The sequence below is a fragment of the Ambystoma mexicanum genome, chromosome 2q, assembly GCF_040938575.1.
Source record: "Ambystoma mexicanum isolate Mex_15411 chromosome 2q, UKY_AmexF1_1, whole genome shotgun sequence".
Classification (NCBI taxonomy): Eukaryota; Metazoa; Chordata; class Amphibia; order Caudata; family Ambystomatidae; genus Ambystoma; species Ambystoma mexicanum.
Window position 1 is genome coordinate 122,383,225 of NC_090924.1, and position 26,446 is coordinate 122,409,670.

The 26,446-nt window shown below is 44.4% G+C and overlaps 2 protein-coding genes across 12 annotated transcripts in view; one reads left to right on the top strand and one right to left on the bottom strand.

Moving 5' to 3' along the window:
• Positions 1 to 5,718: 5,718 nt before the first annotated feature.
• KATNIP (katanin interacting protein) lies at positions 5,719 to 10,930 on the bottom strand. Its single transcript, XM_069647021.1, has one exon. The coding sequence runs from the start codon at positions 10,789 to 10,791 to the stop codon at positions 5,866 to 5,868; it is 4,926 nt and encodes a 1,641-aa protein (XP_069503122.1). The 5' UTR covers positions 10,792 to 10,930; the 3' UTR covers positions 5,719 to 5,865.
• A 445-nt stretch (positions 10,931 to 11,375) lies between these two features.
• The window catches only part of JMJD8 (jumonji domain containing 8), a 284,182-nt gene continuing 269,111 nt past the window's right edge, over positions 11,376 to 26,446 (top strand). For 3 of the 11 annotated variants that reach the window (XM_069647029.1, XM_069647033.1, XM_069647022.1), the window contains exons 1-2: positions 11,481 to 11,603; positions 23,261 to 23,423. In XM_069647029.1, coding sequence (XP_069503130.1) covers positions 23,311 to 23,423 — 113 coding nt within the window. In that variant the 5' untranslated portion in view covers positions 11,481 to 11,603; positions 23,261 to 23,310. Of the gene's footprint in view, positions 12,008 to 23,260; positions 23,424 to 26,446 lie in introns of all 11 variants that reach the window. The other 8 variants (XM_069647030.1, XM_069647024.1, XM_069647028.1 and 5 more) reach the window with 7 other exon arrangements.

Here is a 26,446-nt window from a genome sequence, read left to right on the forward strand (position 1 = left end):
AGTTTAAGGGCTGAGTGTACCGCTGAATTAGTAAGAAGTTTGCCTGTACAATGTTAACTGCATGAATGGACGTAGATAGATATGATAAAGGATCTTAAAACATTTTTCAGTGCAAAGCTCTGTGCAGCTGGGTGCAGTCAGTGTTGCACAGGGCAGTTTCCTGTATATTATATGCTCAAACCATCATTTGCTGTGTAAGGAGAAGTTCAGAAAATGAAAAGGTTAACAAAGCTAAAAGGAATGTCATAGCCTGAGACCAAGTACATAGTATAGATTTACGGCAAGCAGGGTAATTGTCACCTTCGGGCTGACAAGATGGCCCTCGCCGGTCATTGATATTAACTGTTTTAAATATAGCGTTAATTGCCCATTTCCGGGGGAGGGTAGTGCCAGTAACGATCCTCAAGCCCGAGTAAGGTAAGCACAAGTGCAGCATTCCAACCCGGTGCATCCACAAAAGCAGTATTTGTTATCGTTATCGCACTCGGAGCCTCCTTCGGGGGCTGCGGATACTTTTGTTTTTAATGGAACCAGGCTTGACATAATTAATGCTTCCTTTAAAAAGAAACTATCCCATATGGCCGAGATTGGAAATATGTATCTCCAGAACCTACATGTGAGCAAGGTGGTGTGCAGTGGCGAGGGCAGGGAGTCGAGGTGTGGTACTACAGTGGAGACTTGTCGGGGGCACTGCTTCCAAGTACAGGGTAAAGGCTGGGCAGAAGTGCAGGGGCCGGCGTCAAATGCAAGCAGCTATTTGCAGATTCCGCTTGTGTTCCCAGCCTACGGCTTGGTTAGCTCTATCCTGCAAGTGCTAAAATAAAATGCAATCATAATTAAAGAGCAAAGCGAGCTCTGGAGGCCAATTATTGCTCGAAACGTGTAGATGTGCAGACTGGATGGAACTATTGATACTACTTCACCTAAACATCTAAGACTTGTGCATTTATTATGTAGGAAAGTGACTAAGCGGAGTGGATGGCATAGCTGGCAGAGAACCGGACAACCTAAGTGGAATATTTTAGTTTTGCGTGCATCTCACTTTAAGGGTTGCTGGTATAAAGCAACAGGTTGATAAGATAAAATGTCAAGGAGTTTGGGATCAGATCATTGATTGATCAACAGTTGCACAGATGTCTGCAAACAGCACGACTCAGAACTAGGTTTTCCACCAAAAGTATTTGGTATATGTACATTTTCAAAAACATTCAGCCGTCAATACTATACGCCTTCCGCAACAAAATGAAATTTAGTTGACACTGAGATTTAGATACACTAACCTACACTAACCTAAACTTTACTGAAAAACATAGAAACAATGCAGTGTTTTACAGCAGAAATACCGTAAGAATGCATTATGTAACTACATTTTTAGGAAGGGAATTGCAGAATTGTCTTTTAAAAACAATAAAATGAACACATACATACTGGTCTTTGCAGCACAGGGTATAGTATGAAAAAAAAAATCATCCTCATTACTTCTGGTTTGCAGTTATTTGAAAAAGAGAGTTTGTCTAGCAATTCCACACACGTTTTGGGCAATTTTCCCAGAGGAGATTATTACTGCTGCACACTCTCTCCATTAGCCCCTTTGAAATTGCAGTGAACATATAAAATCGGGCGGAGGGAGCTCTGAGGGGGAAGAGAGGAATGCTGGGTGAGCTGTGCTTTCACTAAAGAAGGACATTTAAATAGCTAGCTGTGCTATACAAGTGTCAATGTAATTAGCAAACCTATAGCAATATGGTATACTGCTTCTGTTATTTCTTGCTATGCATAGCGCTACATATGCACGTATGCTCATTTTGCCACTCCCCTAAATCACCTAATTTCGCAGAGGAAATACTTTGCAAGTGACCATCATAGCCACAAACTGACAACCTTAAGCCAGTTCTAGCATTTTATCCAACCGTGCTTAACATTTTGGGACTTGTAATTCAGTTGCCTCATTAAATGTAGTGTCTGCACGTACAGTGATGGTTAATGCATCTACTACAGAGACCTGCATGCACACGAAGGTCATACCTTTGATTAGGTGTTATTCACACAAGAGTAGGGTACAACCAATTTGACTGGTTTAAGAAAGTGACACATACACAATTGGGTTAAATAAAATCTCAATCTGTAGTGCCAAATGCCTGCATCAAGCTTGATTTTGGGCGCTATTTGTTCGCACATTTTTTCAAGCACTGTTAAAAATAAGCATTGACAAAAGACAAGTTTTGTATGAAGGTACTCGCACCATTTGCCAGCTGTTGCCATCTTAAGACCATCATTATGGCAGTATCTGACAAATACCTATACCAATCCTACACAAAAGCCAAACTATGGACTACTCGTGAAATTAATTTTGCGACTTTTCAGACATTTTGTGCCACTCCTTTGTTGTTTTTTAAATAATGTATATACTAGTTTACTCTCACTACCCTTTTGCCCTACCACGTTTGTAATACTGTTGATATGCAAACCACTGTTGAATCACGTTACAATATTGTGTAGAAACTATGCACGATAATGGAGACTTCTGCTCAAATTAATTAAAATGCTTGATTGAATCAAGACACACTGGGCCTGATTCATAGAAGTGTTTTATAATGGCGCAATCCCATAGCAAAATGCTCTGTGAATCAGACCCATAATGTTTCACCTAAGAATCTCAAGTTCCTTGAACGAGATGCTAATATGTAACAGATCGAATTCACATAAAGAAATTACTAAATAGATTTTGAATTAACTACTGGTAGGAACAGCTCTTGTGTATCACACTATTGGCTTTGGCAATGCTTGTTTTCCAAGTGCCCCCTCAAACCCATTGCCCTTCTCCAAGATTAATCTTTCCTTGCTCTGGCTCAACACCTGGGGACGACAGGTGCAACAGAGACTGAGCAGCCCCATGCAGTGATTCTGCTGCCATAGGAATCACAGATAGATGTGGTTTTCTCACCACGCAAAAGCCAAATGCACCATTGTTTTCCTTAGACCCAAACATGAGAGGAGTTAAGTGTAACCAGCAGTTAAACGGTGAAATTATTTGACAGTAGGAGCCAGAGAATGAAACGCACCATTTCTCCATGCAGAAGGATACACAAAGAATAAAGCTTTGTGTTTCCATACCCATTAACCCGATACAAAGAACTTCTGGCTTGAAGCACCAGTAAGCCAAAACGAAGACTGGTGATCTTTGTTTTTTTAGTGCTTATAGAATTGATGATTTATAATTCTATGAGCACAATTCAAGTCTAACTTTTCTATCTAGCCAAGTTATTGGCTCATATGTTGGATTCATGGCAAACAAATTTCCTTCCTGTGGCGTGTAAGGAATGAAGCAGGAATACGAGTTGTTTTTTTAGCACCGTTTGAATTGTTTGCAGTGTTACATTGTGTGCATATGGGGGAGTAATAGATTTTTTTTATAGAATACTGACAGGTTGAAAAGTACAGTTAGTCTCGTGGATGCTGTGTGATTGGAATGCTGATGTAGATGAACGATGGCAAGGAGAATCGTAGGGTTGATATACGTGGCGAGCAGAACCAGGAAACTACCAGAGCCCCCTATACTAAAAAAGCTAAACTTCATGGTGATGTTGCAACGCAATCGGTCCCTCATACATTTGAAAGAGCATCAAATATGCATTGCCAAATACATGGTATTTTAATTAATATGAGTAAAGGTACTCTGCTCTATGGGCAATTATTTGATGCCACGGGTATTAGACCAGTATGAACCACGGCTTCTTCGGGTGACTCAATTTGTTCCATTATTAGTATAGAATGCAAGTGCTCCTCCTTATAATACTTGCATCATTCAAGTATTTTTATACATGCAGGAATAAAACACAAACACGTCATTTTTAGGCTTGTAAGAAAGATAAAATTCTTGTTTATGTACAAAATATACAGATATTTTATATAATTATTGCATAAATATGTAGGAAAGAAAAACATCTCAATGAAAACATTTAAAATGAAATATACTGCAAACATCATCAGTTTAAAAGCAAGACCACAATTACAACAGCAACATAACAATGCAACATTGTCTTTGGTGTCTCCAATCCTCTCAACAAGACTTTTTTTGTAAACAGGATTATTTTCAGAACGTACTTATTGACACAGTTGCAGCATTTGAGGATTAGCACCAGAAACAAGTTGCTGTCAGAACTTCGGCAGTCCCAGCTGAGGGGTGGGGAGGCAATCTTTGTATTTACTACTGGGTGGGCGTCTCAAGACCACAACCAGTTAGGCGGGGGTGGGGGGTCGACAACACTGGAGGTCATAAATTAATTGAAGGTGACTTGAAAAATGTGGTTGTAGATCAAATTCACCATTAATGTCAACTCCAATCTTAGCCAATAGTACAAGTGATAAGAAAAATCATGTCCCTGTAGCAACAGTCACTCATTCAATCCACAAAATACACACACTGGTCTGCCAACAGACATGCCTCCTTAACCAATTGTTTCATTTTCATAACCCAACGTCACACTAACTGAACAATCCAGCTTTAATTAAGGCACTGAGGAAACGTTCAGATAAAAAAATATTTTGACCACTATGACGATCATTGAAAGTGTACTTTCTTCTATTGCTGGGTTATCAAGCATTCCCTTCAAGAGCAACAACCTATCTTGAAAAAGTGCACAATTATGGACCATGCTTTATGTATAAAGAAAAATGTAATCATATAACTAACAATGCATGGACCTTTGCCAAAAAGAGTGTGTTGCTAGTATTTCATTCCCCCAATTTTCTAAAACATGTACGGTGTTCTGCAGTCTAGTTCAGTTCAGCTCAAAGTCACCTGCTATCTGTAGCGACTACTTTTTGCAACAAAACTACACACAGTGAATTTATATAGGCCTTACGGGTTTTGCACATGCCACTATATTCCCAGCCGACCACAAGAAGTGCTTGGTTACTTCCTCCATCAAATGTAGCATTGCTCTTAAGAAGTGGTATGGCTTGTTTGTCACCTAGGAGGTAAACCCCTGTAAAGCCAGATACCTTTAGAGTAGCTGAAATGACAAACTTGGAAAGCACTACCAATGGGCTGTCGGTTCCATAAAACAGTGAGCTGTTAAACAGTATTAAAATTCGAACAGAAGCCATTTCAAATATTAATGCAAGGCCCTCATCTATTTTTGGAAGCAGTTACCTTTTTTTTTCGTTTTCATGTGATAAGATCTCCAAACTAAATAAAGTTTGAGTTCCATGCTATACTGTCATTTAAAAACGGTAGCATTGTGCAGTAAATTGCTTACAACAATGTTATTGCCAAATAATATTGAATTATACATTTGTTGAAACTGAGGGGCGGCTTTGCTCATCTTTTCTCTTCTGCCCACATCAACCGTTGACTCTCCTGATGTTTTAGACTACAACTCCCATCAGCCCCAGACAGATAATTAATAATAAAGGATCATGGAAGCCATAATCCAAAACATCTAGGAGAACCACAGATTGCAGAACACTCTTCTACAGCAAAACATTTAAGACCATATTGTACTACTAACACCAACCCACAAAGCAGATTGACAATAAAAATGTACTTTTGCAGGTGGATTCTAAAAAATGTTTTATGCCAACCTGGCACTGGGAGCAAAGGAAGCAATGGAATTATAGCTTGCAAAGCAAAGTTACCACTCTTGTCTTTCTGGAGTTTGCAAAGCCAACACTTCCCTCACTGCCAGCTACTCCCACAACAAAATTAATCCAGTGACCTTTATTTTTCTAAAGATAATTTTCAGATTAGATTTATGTTAAACGAGATTATTTCCATTTTATGATCACTGGATACCCACCAGAATTAACCAAAAAATAAATAATGGGAGTGGAATATTGAATACAAATATGATGACCATAACTTCAGTATTTTCTCCTTCTCACAAGATCCTGATCAGTTAAACAGGTTTTGGGACGAAGAGCTAGGTCTATGGTGTTTTTCTTCTTTGTGTCTCGAACAACCTTATTTTCATTCATCATTCGGACATCTTGATCTTCTATTGGATTACTAATTACAGTATTCCTCTCTCGTTGGAAAACCTTTTCGTCATCAGTGAAAAGGATGCTATGGTACGGGATGACAGGGTCACAGGTCGGTAATATTCCATGTGATATGTAGCTCACCATGTCCAAGATTCCATTGTAAACAAGCAAATCATCCACAAGAAGACCAAATTCTTTAACTCCTCTTTGAGGGGTCTTGGAATAATTCCAAAGCTTTATCATGGACACCTTTGTAGGTCGATCAAAGATTACATAAACTCTATTTACCAGGCCAGGAAGGATTGGAGCCAGCCACATATGTCTACCATCATTTGAGTTATTCACATTGTCAATTAATTTTTCAGGCGTTCTGACATCACCACTTATATCGTCTAAAATATTTACACTATCAGGAAAAGCGGCAATATTATCTTCTGTGAGTGCAATTTTTTCCCCATTTTCATCATAGAGCATCAACCCATTCAATCCAATGTAGTAAGGATCCCCCCAACTGGTTAGGAGCTGAAACTGGAATATGAAACCGCATGGCATCAGTGGTGCCTCATAATCCATACTTGCCTGCGTTATATTACTGAAATCACCCCTTGTGTGATGTTTAGTCAACTTTGGAGCCTGCAAATAGTCAACAAAGAGAATTTCTTGAGCAAAATCGAAGTGACAGTTACCTGGTCCTTTCCGAAGAAGGAATCCATCGGGAGGAGAGATGGAATGCCCGTCAAGAGAAACGTGAACTACCTTTGCCCCCCTGTATGTGTCTTCAGGAGATTTATTGTAATTCCAGAAGCGTAAACCAGCTATACGTGTAGTGTCATTAAAGACAACAGTGACTGTATGATCTCCTCCACAAGTAAACGGAACCATCCACATATGGTCATCGTCACTTGTGACATTTGTTCCATCTATAAGCTTGTCTAACGTCCTAGAGTCATCCTTGTACTCTGAAAGATCGTTTAAATCTCTTGGCGATGCAGAAATCATAGTGATGCTGATGGGCAAAGCATGGCCATCCATCCCTACAATTTCAAGTCCAGTCAGTCCAAGGTAATGAGAGTCTCCCCAAGACAATGTAAAATTAAGTTGAAGGCACTTTCCACTGTAAACTCCTGAAACCTGATTAACAATTTCCTGGGAATTGTCCGTCAGGATTACATTATCGTCAAGTAACTGTTCATCTGTCCTGAAGCCTGCTTGTGTAAATGGTCGCTCGAGCTCCTCATTACCAGCAGTGAGGGGTCTCTTAATTTCTTCTGTATATCCTAAGGGCAAACTTTCCATGTCCACTTCAAACGTCTCATCATACTGAGACATTGCCTCCAAGATGCCATCATCTGTTGTGAACAATATTGTATCTCCAAACTGCTCTGATGCTCCAGACAATGTCCCCGAAGCCTTTGCAATTTCTCCTTTAAAGATGCATTTCTCATCCAACGTGATTTCAATATCTCTCACCCCTCGGAAAGAATGTATCCTGGACTTATTGTAATTCCAAATTCTGATCATGGCGACTTGACAGGGACTTACAAAGTCCAAATGAACATAGTGAGGCTTGCCTGCAGTGAACGGTGCAAGCCATAAATGCATATCATCTTGTGTACGATTTGTACCATCTATGAGATTGCTGACTATACGGGGATCTTTGCCATATGCTGGTAAAATATTAATATCTGGTGGATCAGCCTGAATCTTGGCAATCTGTACAGGCTCTCCATTGGCACTGTAAATTTCAATTCCATTCAGACCGACATAGTGCCTATCTCCCCATGTAGAGGTAATTTTAATGAGCAAATGCTTTCCAGAAGGCAACACTGGAATTTCAAAATCACTGCCATCGTCTTTTTCGGATTCCAAAGAAGGATCGATTTCAAGTTCATTCTGCAGGTCTTGCATTCCTTCCTTTCTGGGTGTCTTTTGCTTCCCTTGGCTTTCCCTGTTAGGCGGTGGTGCGATCTTTTGTTGCTGAATAAACTCATCAAAAATGTCCCCTTCAAACTCCAAGTTGGAGATACGTCCTCTCTGTGACCGATTAAACTTTAGCAACGAATTCCAGGATTCCATGAGCGTGCTGTCTTGTTCACTCCTCCATCTGGCTCTGGGTGTTTTTAAGGATTTGTTAGGGGGCTGAAAATCAGGGTTGGGCAAACATTTCCAATTTTCATGAATCAAACTTTCTTTCTTTGAATTTAGAACACCTCGCCGCCCACTAACGGCACGCTCAGGAGTGTGACAATCTCGGTCAAGAAACATGCCAAAATCATCTGCAGAAGCTTTTTGGGGAAATGAATTGGAGTTTTCAGATTCAGTAACTTTTCGAATGGACCTTCCCAATTCATTTTTATGACTCTGAAGATCATCCTCTATTGCTTCAGGCCAGTCATTTACAACATGTTCCGATTTAAGTTGTATATCAATGTCCAGTGAAGGTTTTGCTTCCAGCCATGGTGGTTTTTCCTTGCTGTAGCTGAGACTCCATTCATTGATGCCAGAGGGTGACTGCAACCAAGATGGCGTTTTGATATTAGCGTCACTTATTTTTCTACCGGTTAGGCTTTCAAGTTGTTCTTTCATAGGGATTTCGAGGTCAAGATAGCTCTGTGAATCTGCCACATGAGGGTTCTCGTTCAGAAATCCTTCTGTAGAGTAAGATTTTGTAACTAGCGAGAGGTCTTCTGTTGATGAAACAATATCTTTTGCTTGAAGATGTGCGCAGTGTGTAATTTCACTAGCCCCAGTTTCTGCCTCAGAAGGCAGACCTTGAAATGGACCAATGCTTTCATTGACACATGGAAGACTGTCATTCAGGTCAGCGTTTACAGTTAATGAATAGTTGCGGTCAACCTTTTCCATATCACCAGACACAGTGGAGCTCTCAGATTTGAAATTGTGCAGCTCTATAGTGTAGCTGTAATCAAATACTTGGTTTCCGCAGCCTTTTTCTAACGTACCGTCAAATACAAGAATCTCGTCCATGTAAATTTTCACATCCTTTGCACCCATGTCAAGATCACTCAGCGCTTTGTTGTAATTCCAAATCTTGATCTTAGAAATCTCAAACTCCCAAGACCTTCGAGGGTTGCGGATAACAAAGTAAAGCTGGACAGGTTGCTGAAAAGGGCACGTCCACATGAAGCGCTCCTTCGTGGTTTTTGTTTTACCATTTACCAGGCAGCTCAGATCTCCCGTCAAATCAGCATTCCTGACATTTACATCATGTGGGGAGACAAAAATCTTTTGATTCCTCATATCAAAAAACTGAACTTCTGTCAATCCTACTTGACTGTGGTTCCCCCAATTGGACAGTATCTCCATTGTTACATAAATAACATCTTTCACTGCGGGATCTACAGGTTCCATACTGGCCATCTGGTTGTCAGTAACCGCAGGATTTTCGAATGAAGGATCATTTTCAAGCTTCAGCAATACTTTCAGTAACTTTTCCTGCTGACTTAATTCCAAAAAGCTGATTCTTTCAATGGCTTCTGAAACAACATCTCTTTGCGCTTCCTCTGGAGAAGAGTGGTTCTTTTTGACTACAGAGGCTACGTTGGCCACCCCTTCTTGTCGACCAATAGCTAAAGATTTTGAAGAAGCGCATGCTTCAGTCTGCAAGGCCTGGTTTTCTGCTTGCATCGCATTTATAACTTCTGTAGCAGAGTGTTCACAGTCTTTGCTCTCAAGTAGAGCCTTCCTCGGTGCAGAGAGTGGCCTTTCTTGACGACTGGACGGTCTTGACAAGGACAACGAATCATTCACTTCAGTGGATATGGAACAAGCCGAGTGTGGCCTTTCGGGTTTACTTCTCACGATCACAGGCTTGGTGGGGATGTAAAGCTCTGCATTCTCTTTCCGCTTTGCTGACAAAACTCTCTCTTGCTTCTTGCGCACCGCGCATGAAGTGGGTCCAATTTCCAGCACAACTAAATGTCCAGGTGCTAAGCCCCTCAGCGTTCTGGTCTCCTGGAGTCTTGGGGGATTTGTTTTCACGCGTGCAGGTGTGTCTATGTGAAGGGCTTCCAAACTTGTGGCTTCTAGAAAATCCTCTTCCACGGAGTCCGATTCATCGCTGGAAGCGGACTGCTGCTTCCCACTCCGCTGGTGGCTTACAGACAGCTCCAGGCTTTCCCGTATGGCCTTCACATCTTCGAAGTTCAAAAGCAGTCTCTCCTTTTCTGCAGGGCTGTTTTTTGCTGCATGCTTCTTACTATTGTGGTTTAGCACTTTAACATCGCTTTCACTGTAATTCCTCTTAAAGTCACTTTTTTTCTCCTCAGAGGCACCACCATCCGGGCCTTCCATGCTGGTGGTCACGCTCTCATAGGTTTCGAAATCTTCCGAGTACTTGGAAGGGGGGTCTATGTTCACCCGAGGGCCGCTCTCGGTTCTAATGTTCACCGGGTTCTGACTCCATCCCTTGCGGTGGATCTTGGCTGGCGCCGTGTGGCTGCGGTGGGCCTCCTGTCTCCTGCTCGGTTCCCTGCCACTCGCCCGGGCAGTGTGGGGTCCGCCCCTCTGCGAGTCGGCGGGGCTGCGGGCGGTCGGCTGCCTCCTCAGCTCAGAGTTGGCTCCGTTCAGATACAACGAAAACCCCTGCTCCAAACGCTCCAGCTCGACCTGCATCAGGTCCTTGGAGTTCAGCTGCTTGAGGACCCGGTTTCGCTGCTGGAGCAACACTATATACTCGTCGTGCTTCTCGTCGAAGTCAACGTCTATACCCTGGTCGAGGGGCGCGCTCATTTTCCTGGAGTCAGGTCGGCTTCTCGTGCACTTCCCCGGGGGATGGCCCTCCATCCTGGCCCCCGGTTCTCATGGCTCCAACGGCCGCCTCCTGTTGCTCTGTTACCACCACCGCCGCCGCCTGTTGCCAGGCTTAGTTTCCGAAAACAAACGCAGCTGCCTGTCAGAGGAGGCGCGGCCCCTGCGGAGTCGCCCGGCCTGCCTCTGCCGCTGTTTGGGAACCGGACGGCTTCCCTTCAAGTTGTTGTGTCACTGATGCACCTGGACAGGCAGCAGTCTTGTGGAGTTATTGGTATGGTATCCCGTTGGAATGTTACTGTCCCCAGTTCAGGGCCATCGCAGGACCCCTCCCCTACAGAGGTGATTGGCTGCAACCATCCCAGTCCCCGCCTGTCCCAGGACTGGAGCGCCTTAGCCCTGCCTCAGCAAAAACAGACAGAAGCAGCCGCGCACAGAGCTGGGAAAACAGACCTACACAACAGCAGGCGGATCAGCGTAACAGACAGAAATAGAAGAACGTCGAGTGCGGCCAGTGAAGGAGAATCGGTGCCGCTCGTTTTCCTGGTCGGAAGTCGCCGTGGCTCGCGGGAACTGTAGTTCGGCCCCTTGAGGAATGATCGAAGATAGTCTGACGGATTAATGCGGTTCACAGCGTCTGAGCGAGCCGATCGGACTACATATCCCAGGAGGAGGTTGAAGTTCACTGTGGAGGCTGCTGAATGGATGCGGGCTAGTCTATTGGTAACGAGGAAATAGGTGATTGGTTCACTATAGTGAATGAGCAGACTGACTGGGATCAGCAGTTGGGGCAAGGCCAGACTTGAGCATCCTCGCGACTCCAGGTCGCCGGCGTCATCCTCCTTCATGTGAGCAAAAGTGAGACATACAGTACTAACCAGGGGCGCAGGCGGACCTTTGAAGAGACAGACTGACGAGAAGAAACGCTAAGAGATTTTACTTGAGTTTGTTAGTGAAGAAACGGACTAAAACTAAGTAAGAGACACATACATACATGTGAAGGGCCACCCATACGTGGAGATAGTATGACGCGGAGTGACAGGGTGACAGAAAGAGGCTGGCGCACCTAAGAGGCGCTGGCATGCCAAGAAATTCGGCCGTGCGACTGACCACGGCGCATGAAATGAGATGGACACGTGAAGGGAGGAATGTCAAACTGGCCCCCGAAGAGACGGTCACGACGGTGAAGTGACAGACTGTGCAAAGACAGCCTGGGGAGTCGAGAGCAAGGGTGATTCTTATCTACAGAAGGGTAAGGGAGATAGGGAAAAATAGAAAGCGTGAAAGAGCGCAACAGCAGGGAGAGATGGTAGGCTTGATTTAATTATGCAGGGAACAAGAAAGTCAGATGGGGAGGTGTTTTCTTTTCGCAGTGGAGCCGGTATCAGGGCCACCAATGGTTTTCTCTGCTAACTCGCGTACACACACAATTGAATACATCTTTTAAATATTGTTATAGACAACGTTTAGTTGTGATGCGGCTGAACTTAATAAAGTTCTATTATGTCATGTTTACCGCTTCTGTGTAAAAATTCGCTAAACGCCCCTTGTAATCTGTTTTGATAGCACCATGTTTTTAACCGTATGGACGCATGTACAGGTTTTATTTAAACCATAAGCAATATAGTATTGATTGACACGTGAGTGGTGAAAGGGATACGTACATTGACTTGGGAAGCAAGGAAGAAACGGTGGGACGTTAAGAAAGAAATGGACACAGGCTGAAATGTGAAGGGGGCGAGGTTTATAGACTGACGTGGTGTCAGGAAGGGGCGCAAGCTGACTTCTGCCTGAAGGGAGGGAGGAAAGGACATATAGTCTGACGATTTATGAGGTGCACAGTCTGACATAACACTGGCAGGTAGATGTGCAGATAACCTAGTGACACGATGAGGTACCACAACAACTGTGTGTCGGATGCAGTGAACACAGTAGGACTTGGGAAGCAGGACGCTGCACATGGACTGAGATACAATGCGGTACACAGACTGGCACGGGAAGGGAGAAGGAAATGCACAGAAGAAACTGTGAAGGGAGGTGGGCACTTTTCCAAACATGTTCTAACGGACACCCAGATTGAAAAGTGAAGAGGTGCAGACTGACGTGGTTAGTGGGATACGTGTGCTGACGCTGTGCACACAGGCTGACATGTGTAGCGTGGGGGCATGCAGAGGGGCACGTGTCGAGCAACAGTCTGGGGAGGGAATGAAACAGACCGACTTGCATCGTGAAAGATACATGAAATGGGGGTGGGGGTGACACGATGTGTGCTATGGTGACAGCACGATGACATTCCTAGTGACATTTGTGGCAACTGTACTATAGATATGGAATTGACATGTAACGTGTTCTCCTACAAAAGGAAAATGCACAGTTTGAAATTATTATTTCAAAAGGTACATTTAAATTGTAGCTTCTCAAGTTCATAATTATCTGTCCTACTTACTCAGCCCGCCTGTTCCCCAGCACGATTTCCGGTCTGCTACCTTCCCAACTACCTCAGGGATACTTCCTCTGCGGAGCCTAGGGACACTGTACCATGTGTAATATATGTAATTATTAAGATTATTATGTTGTATTGGTATACTTTTATTGTAATCTATCTGCCTGTATGTTCTTTTCTTGCAACCCTGTACAAATTGCGCCCTGATGCTCCCGGGCCTGATGGTCTGCGCGTTATAAATAAACAAATACAAATACAAATAAATAATTATTCGATTGCATAATTGTCAAGTAAACATCACAGCTGTAACTTCATACTTGTTACTTTTACCTGGCATTTGCAGAGCGCTTATGTGGTATTAGTATGGCCTCGTAGCGCTGTGGGCTGACTGGTTGTACAGTGTGGCACGATCTGTGTTTATGGCGGCCCATCGTCTGGCATTGCATCGCAAATGGCAGCACACACATACAATGCAGATTGGTGTACGCTTTAGCAATTCTGTTCTTTTGAACATAAGCATTAACATGGCATTGCGTGTAGAAATAGCTCACACACACTTAATCAACACAAGAGTTCCATGCATTAGAAGTATCTGCCAGCATATAAATTCTATATCGCGATGCGCATTGCTGTGGCGGGGACATAGGAATTAGGGAGGGACTTATCTCCCCCCCACACTTTCCTGAGTCGGGGGATACGAGGATAAATATCTTCTACGTCCGTTAGCAGCAATCCATGGTGATAGGGGGGGGACTCGTGAGCTTTTCGTTTCTCAAGCGCTGTCTGTCCCGGCATCACAAAACGAGGTCACAGTGGACATTGTTGATAACCTGTCAATTATCACATACAGTCGCACTTGTCATCAACAGAATTAATATGCCTATCAAAACAATGCGATTGGCGCTGCATGCGGGCTCCCTTAGCTCACACCAACAACCAGAGAGGAAAGGAACTTTTATTTTTTATTGTCCAGTGCTTAGGACTCGAACCCAAACCTGGTCGGTGATAAGCCAGTGTCACATCACCCTGTGATATTCGGTAAGTGCTGTTTTTTTTGTTTCATTCAATAGCCAGCTCGACACAGAACGCTCGTAACAGGCTTTCCGTGTCAAGCAGTCTGTTGACTGAAACAAACGAAACCCAGCACTTACAAATAGCACAATGCAAGTGCCTTTCCTCCCTGTCTGGTTGCTGGTGTGAGCTGAGGGAGCAATACAAAAAAGACGAAGAAACACACGTTTTGTATTGTCCTATGCTGGTGACAAGTCAGTGTCACGTCGCACTGTGCTATTTCGGGGATGCTGGATTTCTTCTGTTTCCTTCAACAGACTGCTTGACTTTCCTTCTTCAATAGACTGCTTGACTTATAAAGCCCATGTCAAGCAGTCCAGTGAATGAAATACAAGAGTCCAGCACCCACTTTAAAGGGCACAGGGGGGAATGAAGGCATTCACTGCACATATATTGTGAATGGCATTTTCACTGGTTGTGAAAGTATGCGCGCAATGAACACTCTTGAGCTGGCAAGCCAGGACCAATACATAGTGCATTCGTGGACACATGACCAGTGAAAAGGACATCAAGATTAAAGGTGTTTCAGTGAACATAAAGCATGGCCAAGCTAAAGTGGACCACGTGTTACAGATTAGTGATCCAATTCAGGGACTGAATGAGAAGACCCTAGCAGACAAGGGTGTCTAACATGACTGATTTAGTAGAACGGAAATAATTAGATACTGTAACTGCACAGGCTAGTGATATGGAAGCATACAGAAGTCATGTCAGAGCAATTTATGTTGGAACGACTGGGAGATCAGCGAGCGACGGGTGTTACTCATGTGGATAGAGGTGAGGAGAGGTGGAGGGCATGGCCTGGATCCAAATAGGAGACTGGCATTTCTCTGCCACCCTGTGACTCTATTACGTAGATGCTGGATTGTTTTTGTTTCATTTAATAGACTGCTGGACACATGAAGCAGGCTTTATGTGTCCAGCCGTTTATTGAATAAAACAGACACATTTGACCACCCATGAAACAGCACGGCACGATGGGACACCATACTTGCTAACCCTACCGATTTAGGCGGTAGGATACCGCTTTTTAAGCAGTCGTACCGCCTACCGATTTCGTGGCAACAAATACCGTTTTATTTTTGTTTTTTTTAAATAATAATTATTTTTTTTACCTGGATTTAGCAGCCTGTTCAGCCATGGTTGCAGGGTGCGCAAGTACACAGAATCCGAGGAACGTTCTTCAGAGTGGAGGTGTCCAAGCTGCTGCTTTTATAATGGTGTGTTCTTACTGGCAGCAGTTAGCAGACCAGTGCGCCAGTGCAACCACCCTAGACTGTCAGAGGCACCCATGAGATCCGCTCCAGAACTTCTGGATATCAACAGCCACATGGTTCATCGTACCTCAGCTCCCCGGTGCCAGTCATTTACATGCTGGGGCGAGCAGCTGAAGCAATGGCGAACCACTCCTCCTAATGAGTTCTGGCAGGTGTGAGCTTGCTTCAGGAGCCGGGAGGAAACCGCACGTTTCAGCCCCGCCCTTCGCAAGTCTTGCCACTTCCACCCGCCTGCAAGTGCAATGTGCTATTTCTTCCACGTAGCTGCACAACGCAGCGCCCCTCTCCGGCACCTGCTACATACTTGCCAACCCTACCGATTTAGGCGGTAGGATACCGCTTTTTAAGCAGTCCTACCGCCTACTGATTTAGTGGCAACAAATACCGATTTTTTCAATATTTATGAAACTTTAAGATTCCTACAGATTTTTGGTCACAGTATGTTGGCGTTTATGGGACACTGACTTGTCAACAAAAGGATTTCGGGTTCGCAACCGGACAGCGAGGAAAGACCCTTTTTTTTAATTCTCCTGTGTTGGGGACACTTCGGGCCATGGCCATTATTTAGGCCACACACCCTCATTGGAGCCCCCTCGTTTTCTCACCCCACTTAAAGCACTGGCCGCATGTCACTCGCAGCACACTCACTTTCTTTGTTGTTTCCCCGATTCTGCTCTGCGAAAAACAGAAGGAAAACAATTTCCAGAACAATGGTGGCCATTTTGGAATGGTGATTTCAGACACCGTTTTGTAGAGCACAAGCCAAAGTATATACTATAATACATTAATAATTTCCCTGTCTTATATTTTTTTATTTTTATTGTTTATAGTTGCATTATACAACTTTTACAATATTATTATTGACATAAAAGAAACATTTACAAGTTTCATTTTCTTAGTTACATATTAAAAAAAAACAATGTACATCACATAGACATATACGTGAACCTTAAATGCAAGTGCCGAACAGGAGAACACTTCTCTAGTGAACCACTTAGGCATATCATTTGACTTATACATTTATTTTGTACACGTCGGCCACAGTGAGATAAGTTACTACACATATTTGCATATATCCATGTGTCATTTTGTGACCCATTGGTTGTGTGCTCTATGTTTACATTTCTTAGTTAGTGAAACGCTAATGCATACCCGTTCACATATCAGAGTTTTAAGGGGCTCAAGAAATTAACAGTTGCTATTCTAATTCCCATTAACTGTGCAGAGACAATTATTTCCATGTAAATCCTGATTTACCTCAGCAAGAAATTGATACTTGTCTGAAAAATGAATTTTTCTTGCGGAAACCAGGTTCGAGCATTCAATGATTAAATGATACAAATTTTCTTTCTTATCTTTTAGTTGGCAAAACCGACAAATGTTATCTGACTCTTTAATCAATCGTCTTTCTGCTAAAACTTCTTTTGTTGGCCATAAGTTTAACCACAAGTGCATAATTTCCCTGTCTCTATTGGCATTTAAACATGTTTTATATTGTATTGCAAAATTTTGCAAAAGCAGCTCCCGGTTTTTTAAAGTATCTTCATTGTGTAAACAAATATATTAGAAAGAGCTTTGGTACACATCTTGTTAGTTAACCTGTGATTGCAATCTGTTTTCATTTCTATTTGTGAATGACCACACACATGCAAGATTATGATTCACAAATGAAGAGAGCCAACATTTTCTATTCTTTGCATCTTGATGATGGCACACCACGGTTGTACTTCGTTACCTGGCCATGGCCATCAAAGGGATTGTACTCGCTGGAATTGCTTGCTGGGATGCGTCGCTAATGCTCTGTCACTCAAACATGCCGCAATTTGGTTCGGAGTGTGATGTGGGTTCGTAGGTCCTTCTTTGTTCCCCAGCCCAGAGTTTTAGTCTCAATACACCACTGGGCTGCCTGCGATAAGTGGCTGGCTGTCAGTTGCTAGTTATGGGTTTCTTGTCTAGCTGAATTGTATTGTGACCCCCTTAGAAAGGCTGATTGTCACTTCTGATTTGGCCAGGCTATGATGTATTTGTGGGCAACCGATAGGGAGGTCATGTCCAAGTCATTACAAATTGTGGGCCCTTCGTTTGGGCACACAAATACCTTCTTACCTCATTCGGCTGAATATCCTGGCAAAAGGGTCACATAAAACAGCAGAGCAGAACCTAACCTAACCTGGGGTACGATGGCGTAGCAAAGTATAGGTCGAGAGCAGGGTCTCCAACCAGTAGATCGCGAGCCACTGGACGCTCGCCGGAGGCTTCCCAGCAGCCAAAATGAACACTGTTGGTTTATTTTGGTGTCTGAAGTCCCTGGTCCTCTTCCCCTGCCCCCTCCCTCTCCTTGTACTGCAAAGAATAGAGTCAAAAAGCTGTGTGCACTGTGAGATGAGAGGCCGCATCGGGCATTAAAGGACTCTGGGCAGTGTCCCAACAAGGGATTAACTATCAATATCAAAAGTAAATGGGAAATGTGTATTGTGGCCATTGTCGCCAAGAGGTACAAATGATGGCTGATTAGAAAAAGAAGGGGTGCATACATCTGCATGCCATGTGAAAGAAAACTGGGGCTGTGATCGTTTCATTCTCATTGTGTTTCTTTAGATTTATTCCGGTTCGCGTTATTTTGCATGTTGGTAATTGTAGCCTTTCAATCAGAATGGGGGAAATTAAAACTACAGCTGTGATTGTTTTTTGCTCAGCCTGTGTGTAGAAAGAAAGACAATCAGTGGGAGTCCCAGCTTGCAAGAAAAAAAGGCACACCTAGCGCTACAGGTTTCTGTTTATGGTAAAACTGTGAATTTGTTTTTTACATGAAGATTCTGAGTTCTCTATTTTAAGGCATTGCCCCAACTGTATTAAAAGTTAAGATGGAATTTGCTGTGATATTGAGAAGCCCACCTCTATGCGTGTCCCAATCCCACTGGATTGACTTTCTTCAGCCCTGTGCTGTGTTCTGTATTTTAACCTTGTGTGATACTTGACGTAGACCCCTACCCCTGAGGTGAGGCTTTCCAATGGTGTATTTTACTTACTGTGCCTGCCTACTGGATGTAACCCCTTGCACCTTAGGGCGGGGCATTCCAATGTTGCATTTTACTTACTGTGCCTGCCTACTGGATGTAGCTAGCCCCTTGGACCTTAGGGTGAGGTATTCCAATGTTACATTTTACTTACTGTGCCTGCATGCTGGATGTAGCCCCTTGCACCTTAGGGCGAGGCCTTCCAATGTTGCCTTTTACTTACAGTGCCTGCATACTTGATGTAGCCCCCTGCCCCTGAGTTGGCTTTCCAATGTTGCCTTTTACTTACTGTGCCTGCATACTGGATTTAACCCCTTGCCAATGAGCTGAGGCTTTCCCATTTTCTGCACCAACTCTGGATTTCCAAACTTGTGCCGTGCTTAAACCTGCTTCGCTTGTACTTTGCTCTATCCCCTCGCTGTGGCTTTTCAACATTTACCTTGTCCCTCTTGCCCACTTGATCTCCACCTTCTCTCCTCATTTCCAGTGTTATGTGGATGACACACAGCTCTCCTTTAAGCTTCCCTGCTCTACCTCCTCTCCTTCCTCTCTCATTCCCCACTGTCTGACTGCTATCCAGGCATGGTGTGCTACAAATGATCTCTGTTTTAATGCCAGTAAGACTGAAATCCTTCTAATTGGAACTCTTTCCCCCTTAATATCTGACTGTCCTCCGTGGGCCCCCTGCCCTCACACTCCTGTGAGGCAAAAAACCTAGGCGTCATCTTCAACTCCTCTCTCTCCTTCTCAGCTCATATCACTGACCTTGCCAAGAAGGCCCGCTTCCAGCTTCACCGCCTCAGAGGCATTCTCCCTTTCCTCTCCTTCCCCCAGAAAATCAATCCCTTTAGAGCTCTGGTTCACTCTGGGCTGGACTACTGCAACAGTCTCTTCTGCCTCTTTCCTCCCTCCGCCCCCTCTTCAACTAATCCAGAATAGGACTGCAAGATGTATCCTTGGCCTCAAGCCCAGGGACTGCATCCCTCCAGCCCTCAAATATCTCCAATGGCTCCCTGTGACTGCAAGGATCAAATTCAAGACCCTCTGCATCATCCACAAGGCTTTCTGGGGACTGGCACCACACTACCTCCAACCTTCTCTCCCTACCTCCCTGCTAGACCCCATCGCTCTTCTAGCTCTAACTCTCTGCAGGTCAGACGTTTCTCCAATAGAGGGTGGGGGTAGATCTCTTTCTCCAGTATGTGCTTCCCTCTGGAATGGCCTCACTGCCCCTCTCAGACTTGAGCCAGATCCTTTTAAGCTCTGTAAGCTTCTCAAGACGTTCCTTTTCTCCTCCTGCTTCTCTATCCCCCTCCCTTGATAACTCCCCCCCACATCTGCTACAATTGGCTAACTTGCCCCTTCTGAGTCATATAGGGGCCAGGCCCTCCCTGACCAGTCTTCTGCAGTACCCCATAATCAGCACTTGCCCTCAGGCACCCTTACCTTACTAGCCCACAGAGGCTGGTCCCCCGCTTGTCCAGGCACTTGATTACCTTTCCCCTGTTTTCCTTATGCACTTGCCCTCCTTGGACTCACTAGCACTTCCAGTCCTTGGAGTCCCTTTCCTAGCACTCATTGACCCCCAGCCCCTTGTGGTCCCTCCCCCTTGCACTCCCCCTCCTTCCCCGACCCTCCACCACCTTCCTTTGGCCCTGACCTGTACCTCACCCCCTTGCACTTCTTGTTTACTGCACTTGCACAATCCAACTGTCACAAGGCCTAGTAGGACCATTTACTGTTGTCTTTTATCTGCTGTACCCCCTTATCCCCCTGCCTTGTGTCGCCGATAAACACTTTCCGCTGTATAGGCACCATATAAATGCTCAATAAATAAAAATAAATAAATACTTATGTCACCTGCATATTTGATGTAGCCCCTTGTGACATTTCCATTATGCACACACCCCATTGCATTTGCACGATCCGAATGCCTGTTGGACTAGTAGAACCGTTTTTTGTTACTCTGTTGATATGCTTGTGTTCAGTTTTTGTACTTCTTGTAACCAAACTCGCCCAATCCAAATGTCTCATGGACTAGTAGGACCGTTTTTGTATTCTGTTATTATTCTGTTCCGTTTTTGTACTACTTATAATTGCATTTGCACAATCCGAATGTCACAAGGCCTAGTAGGATGCTTTTTGTTATCCTTCATCTCTGTCCCTCCCACCCTGCACTTTGCCTTGAAACACCATGTGATGTATAGGCGCATTATAAATGACCAATAAATAAAATAAATACAGGAATTGAAGCGCTAAGAGCAAGTTAACATTTAAGTAAACATGGGGCTTGGCCACATACATCTATAAAACTAAACATGAATGTAAAGAGACATGTGCTGTCAATGCCAGAAGTTTAAAAAACATGATTTGAGAGTTCTGTTTCAGCCTATGTTTTATAAAACAAGAGTATAAATTAAGTTATTAGGTGTGAAAAGTGAGCAGTGGTTAGTATGTATACATTTTGATATGTATAGGAATAATATAGCTTAAACCTGGTTACTAAGTAACAGAGCACTGTACAAACAAGGTGGTGGATACAGGAAGAGAACATTGGGGATAGCCACAGGATGGGAGAACAGCCACGGGATGGGAGAACAATTAATAGGCTTATGGCTATGGCAATTAATAGCCTTTGGCTATGTACACAAAACCAGAAATCTGTTGGGAACCTCAATGCATATGTTCAAAGTCTGGCAGGGGATTGTCATCCTTTCAGTACTGGGTTGAAATGGTGCAATTTATGATCACGTTTTTTTCTAAAAATTGGGCAGAACACCATACAATTTACAAGTAATTCTCTTCACACATGGAAAATTGCAATATGTCTGAGGGAGCTGTATATGCAAGCCAGGCATGGCCCATTTGTCATGCACCAGAATTACCTGCCGCGATCGTGTGAACTGTTCTCTGTGATAATGCCTCCTTCGTAAAGGGCAGATGGGTGGCAGACCACCCATTATGAATATGTTGGCCCTCAACACAACCACACGCCCTTTGCTCAAAACTTTAGTAAAACGATGCATATATTGTCTGGTTGGGTTGTTCTATGATTCGTGCACGTTTCTAGTAATTGCTATAAAACTGAATATTATTTTAGCCATGTGATTCACGCTTTTTTGCATAGAACTTGATCGCACGGTTTCTACGTGTTAATTTTTCAATGTTGCCAATTATTTTGACATACAAACTTTTAGGGGTAGTCAACAAAGTGGGCTTTCGCTTTCCTTTTCGTTGGCTGAATTCTGTGACCTAGCATGTGAGCAATTTGATTGAATTGGGGGTACGCTAAACTGGCAGTGGATTTTGTTTTTTGACAATGCAAAATGGTCTATATGCTGAATAGAAAAAACATGTAACACATGGATTGAACTACTCCCCAGATTGTGTTTGCACACGCATCCCCAAAAGAAATAAATAAACTACCCTTCTTGAAATCCTCTGTGCTGGTGCAGCATCCAACAGAAGGCAAAAGATGCGCCATTTCCATCCAGAACGGGAACACTTTCTTTTATTCCTGCTTAAAAAAAAGAAAAGGAGCATCTTTAATCTATGGTGCCCAAGTTACTGTGATGGAAAAAAAGCATAACATTGATATGCATTTTGCAATAATACACACACATTATGAAAATCATTTTCCCAAAGGAAGCTGTCTGCGACCACAATAGTAGGTAAACTAAATGCTGCAGTGCAAATGCTCAGTCATCTTCCAAGTTGCGCATTATTTGATGAAAACCAAATGTACTTTTACCGATGGTGCAGTTGCGAAGGGTGCACTGACTACCGTGGCTGAGTCTGTTAACGAGATTTTTAAAAACTGTCCTGAATGTATGTCTGCCATGTCAGGTGTGCAGTTAGTGCAGGTACCCTCCTTGCCATAGTGTTTGCATCTACCAGCCAATGTGACTGTGTGTCTCTGCAAACCTTCCCTTTTCAGAGAACTTCCTGAGATCAAAACGTTGATCCCGTCTGACAGCATCTGAGTGCTGTCGCTGTTTCAAGCTACACACCAGATCACTGAGCACTGGCGGATCGCACGCAGTGTCACCCTTCAGATTGAATGTCCCGATTGGTTTCCTGCATTCTGATATGCTTGACCATTTTCAGGAGACAGCTGCTAATAAAAATAACGAACTAAAGATGTTTTGGAAGCTATTACTGCTGCCAGTAGCTCCCGCCTATTGGTCATTAACTACAAGTGGCGCTTTCCAATGTAACGGGAGATGCCTGGTCTAGAGCCATGCATGGGGTACTGGCCCACCGTCCTTTGCCTCGGAGGACCATGGGCTAAAACCTCTAGCTTTATCCTTGAACTAGCCAGACCTGCAATAAACATAGCCAGGTGCAGGCCTGCCACCGTGAGATAACTTTGTTATTCGTTGCCCTGCCAAACTGCTCTGTGCCTGGACGCTCCCCCAGCTGCACAAATAACCCCCTGAACTCATTTAAATTTGGAATTCCATGTTCACACAAGAGGTTGTTTTGCCATTTGCACCATCTTCTCTTTCGGATCTTGTGAAGGAAGGGGGCAGACTGTGCGGTGGACATTTAAGATGGTCGTGTCTCTGTGGGGGCAGAACGGGACTCTAGTCTGCCTGGGAGTTAATGCCACTGTTGCGCAACTCGTCTTGAAATGTTCATTAAGACAATCGTCAGCTGTGGAATGTTTCAAGGATGGTATGTCTCTCTCGCCCTAGGCTGCCACAGCTGTAAGGCGTGAAGGCGGCGACTCCCCCGAACCGAGGAGATGCGGCGAGGATTGCGGAGACCGATGACCCCATGGACCCCCCTTCTGCTCCTGATACTGCTTCCTTCAGCCATCCGAGGACATTCGGACTGCCTGGAGGAGGATGGGGGCTGGTGAGTAGCGATCGCCTGTGCTCCAGCGCTTCCCAGTCATTGCACACACCTCTTCAGGATTAGGATGGGGAATTTGGGAGGGCTGTGGGAGGGCTGTAAGTGCCCTGTATTTCTTGGCCAGGGCCTACTTTAATACAATGAGGGTCGAGGTTAACCTTTGGGACATGATGCTTTTGAACTCGCTCCACGTGACCCGTTGCAATGTATAACGTTTTGACAAAGACTTAAAGCGGTCCACAAATATATATCAAAACTGCATGGATGAACGAATGCCACCATAGCATCGTGCCTGATGTCATGTGGTCCCGCGGTATGGTGACACTCGGGGCATGTGTAGCAAGGTATTTTCGTGCAAGTTGTTTGGGGGGGGATGGGGGTGGGGTGTGTGTGTGTGTGTGTGTGTGTGTGTGAGAGAGAGTGGGATTTTGTGTGCTGCATCGGCTGCATTTCTGTTTTCTCTTCAGCTTGTGCTGACTGGCTCTGGAACACGAATGATGCGCTTACATGTTGATATTGCACTATTCTTAAAGCATAGCATCTTTATTTCTAGTATTACAGTGCCGTGTCACTTGTGTTGGCATGCACGTACAGTCGCAGCCCTGGGTGCTGGTTTTCCTGCAGTTTCAGAGCGCTTCTTAGGTCACCCCATCCTCCCGCCTTCCCATATGCGAGGGAAACCGTGGTCCGCCATGGGGAAACGAAGGATAACGGTGCCTTCACAGTGATGGCAGCGGGGGGCTGGTAGACTGTAAGAAGCTGCCTTTCAATGGTTATTTTAGGCTATACCCCTAACGGCCACCAGAGGCAGAGGACTTTTCGTTGAAAACACTGCTTTCAATGGGGTTTCAACTGTCCCCCAACTCTCTGATTCCCCGAAGAGAACAACAAACATACACCCAGGGGAGAGGGAGTGAGGATAGGTTGTTCGAAAGAAGTTCCTTCTGACCCAGCCTGATCCTTGTGAATCCATTTTTTCCAGCGACCCATGGGTTTCTAGGTCATGCCTGCGGTCATCATAGCGGTCTTAAACATCGGTGTTCACCTGGGGTTCCTTTCTGCGTGGCAGGCATACAGCATCCTCGCTTGAGCCGCCCCACCCCCGCTAACCCCCCCTCCATCAGCCCATGGTTTAAGGCGTTCTGCATTGGGGATGGGCGGGGAAGGAGTAGCTCCGGCCCCGCTGCACTCTCAGTCATTTCAGCACCAAGGACAGTTCTTCTTGCAACAAGAAGCCAAAGGGCCAGAACCAGGCGCCCAGCTGCAGAGCCCAAGAGCACTGTTTCAACTTCGCGCAAGAAGCAGTCACCACAATACCACAACCGCTCTACTTTCCTGCACCTGACACCGCTCCCTGGCAGCCCTTTCTGGATTGACGGCTTCACGCTCCAGCAGCTGTCAAACAGCCAAGCACATCATCCATTGCACCGACTCGGCCTGTTTTTCCGGGTGGGGACCCGATTCAGAGGTCCGTGTAAAAATAGAAATGTGTTGTTCCATCCAGGAACAAACACATTTCTTAAAAGCACCATATCCTAATAAATCAAGAATGTGCTGCACTCGCATGAAAGCCTCGGATTTTGCATGCGCCCGATTTACGGCCTGACAAGGGCCCTGGTAACCACCAGGAATACTTGGCAGGCACTGCAAGGGGGATTCGCTTTTGTATGTCAAAAAGCAGGCGTTAAAATAGGGCACCAGTACCTGGGCACCTGTGAGATGCTGTCATCCTTGTTAATTAAGTCCTTCCCCTGACTGCAGCACCACTTTTCTAATTTCCTGAAAGCTGAAGACCACTTTCGTAATTTAGAAAAATGTCAGTCTTTTAAGAAATGCTTTTCAGTAATACTGCGGCACACGCTGCCCCCACAATAGGGGATTTTAGCCGCTTTTACATCTCGAATGCACATAATCTGCCCTGGAGAAAGTGGCTTTCCACACTGTTTGTTCCCCAAGATCAGAATCAGGCCCTGTGTGTGTGGTCAAGCATTGCGCGTGGACTCCTTTTCAGACACAATTTACGAAAAAAAACGGCAACACCTGGGTTCAGATTATCACACATTTGCACCCAGGATAAACATTCACCACAGGCAGTGCTCCAGATAACTTTTGGAAGTGGGAGTATTTTACTCCATATTTTTTAAAGTTGGGAGTCAAATGATTTTTTAGGGAGTAAAGTTTTTTTTTTACCAGAAAAACAAATGTTTTTGTAATATTAATTTCTTGGCACCTAGTTAGTCATGCTCGTTAAAAGATACATGTTTACTTCTTCTGATCAGGCAATTAAAAATAGTAGTTTCTTCCAGACTGCTGGTCCAAACATATCCATGGAGCTGTGGGGGAGAAAGCAGGGGCACAAGATTCTACCTGTCTTTTTCCTATTTTTTGTTGGGAGTGTTTTTACTTCCTATATTTTTTTTTGGGAGTATTTGCCAATTTGTGGGCTGTAAAAGTGGCTGATACGCGCACTCCTTATCTGTGGGGCTGCGCACGGGCATTACGCACCACATTTTCTGCTTGCGTAATTTATAACAAAAAGATGTTGACCCAATCGGTATTATGTAAAATTGTTTGGAGTCTGGAGGAAATGAACCAGTCTGTTTAGTGACTATGTTTCCCCCTAATATAACAAGAAATGCTTTTGGGGCATTTCTTTTTTCGTCACACAACAAACCCTGGAAAGAGCCTGCTGCATTCCTTTCCATAGTGAACATATTTGTAGATAATCCAGATTGGGCGCAAATCTGCTAGCTCCGCCCCCCTTTATGCAAACAGGAACATCCGTTCTACATCCATTTGCTCTATGCTTTTGCTCCAGGGCAACATGTAGATAATCTGGTCCCAGGAAGAAAAAAAGTTTTTCTAACAGATGGCCTGTAACGTAAGGAATGATAGCTCAGCAGCAACATGCTCGCCTTGGAAACAAGACAAGACGAAGTAACACAGGTTCGATCCCCGGTCCGCACTCTGGGTATTAAGTGCGTTATAAATATGCAACTAAGACATATTCCGGTAACAGCGCCTCG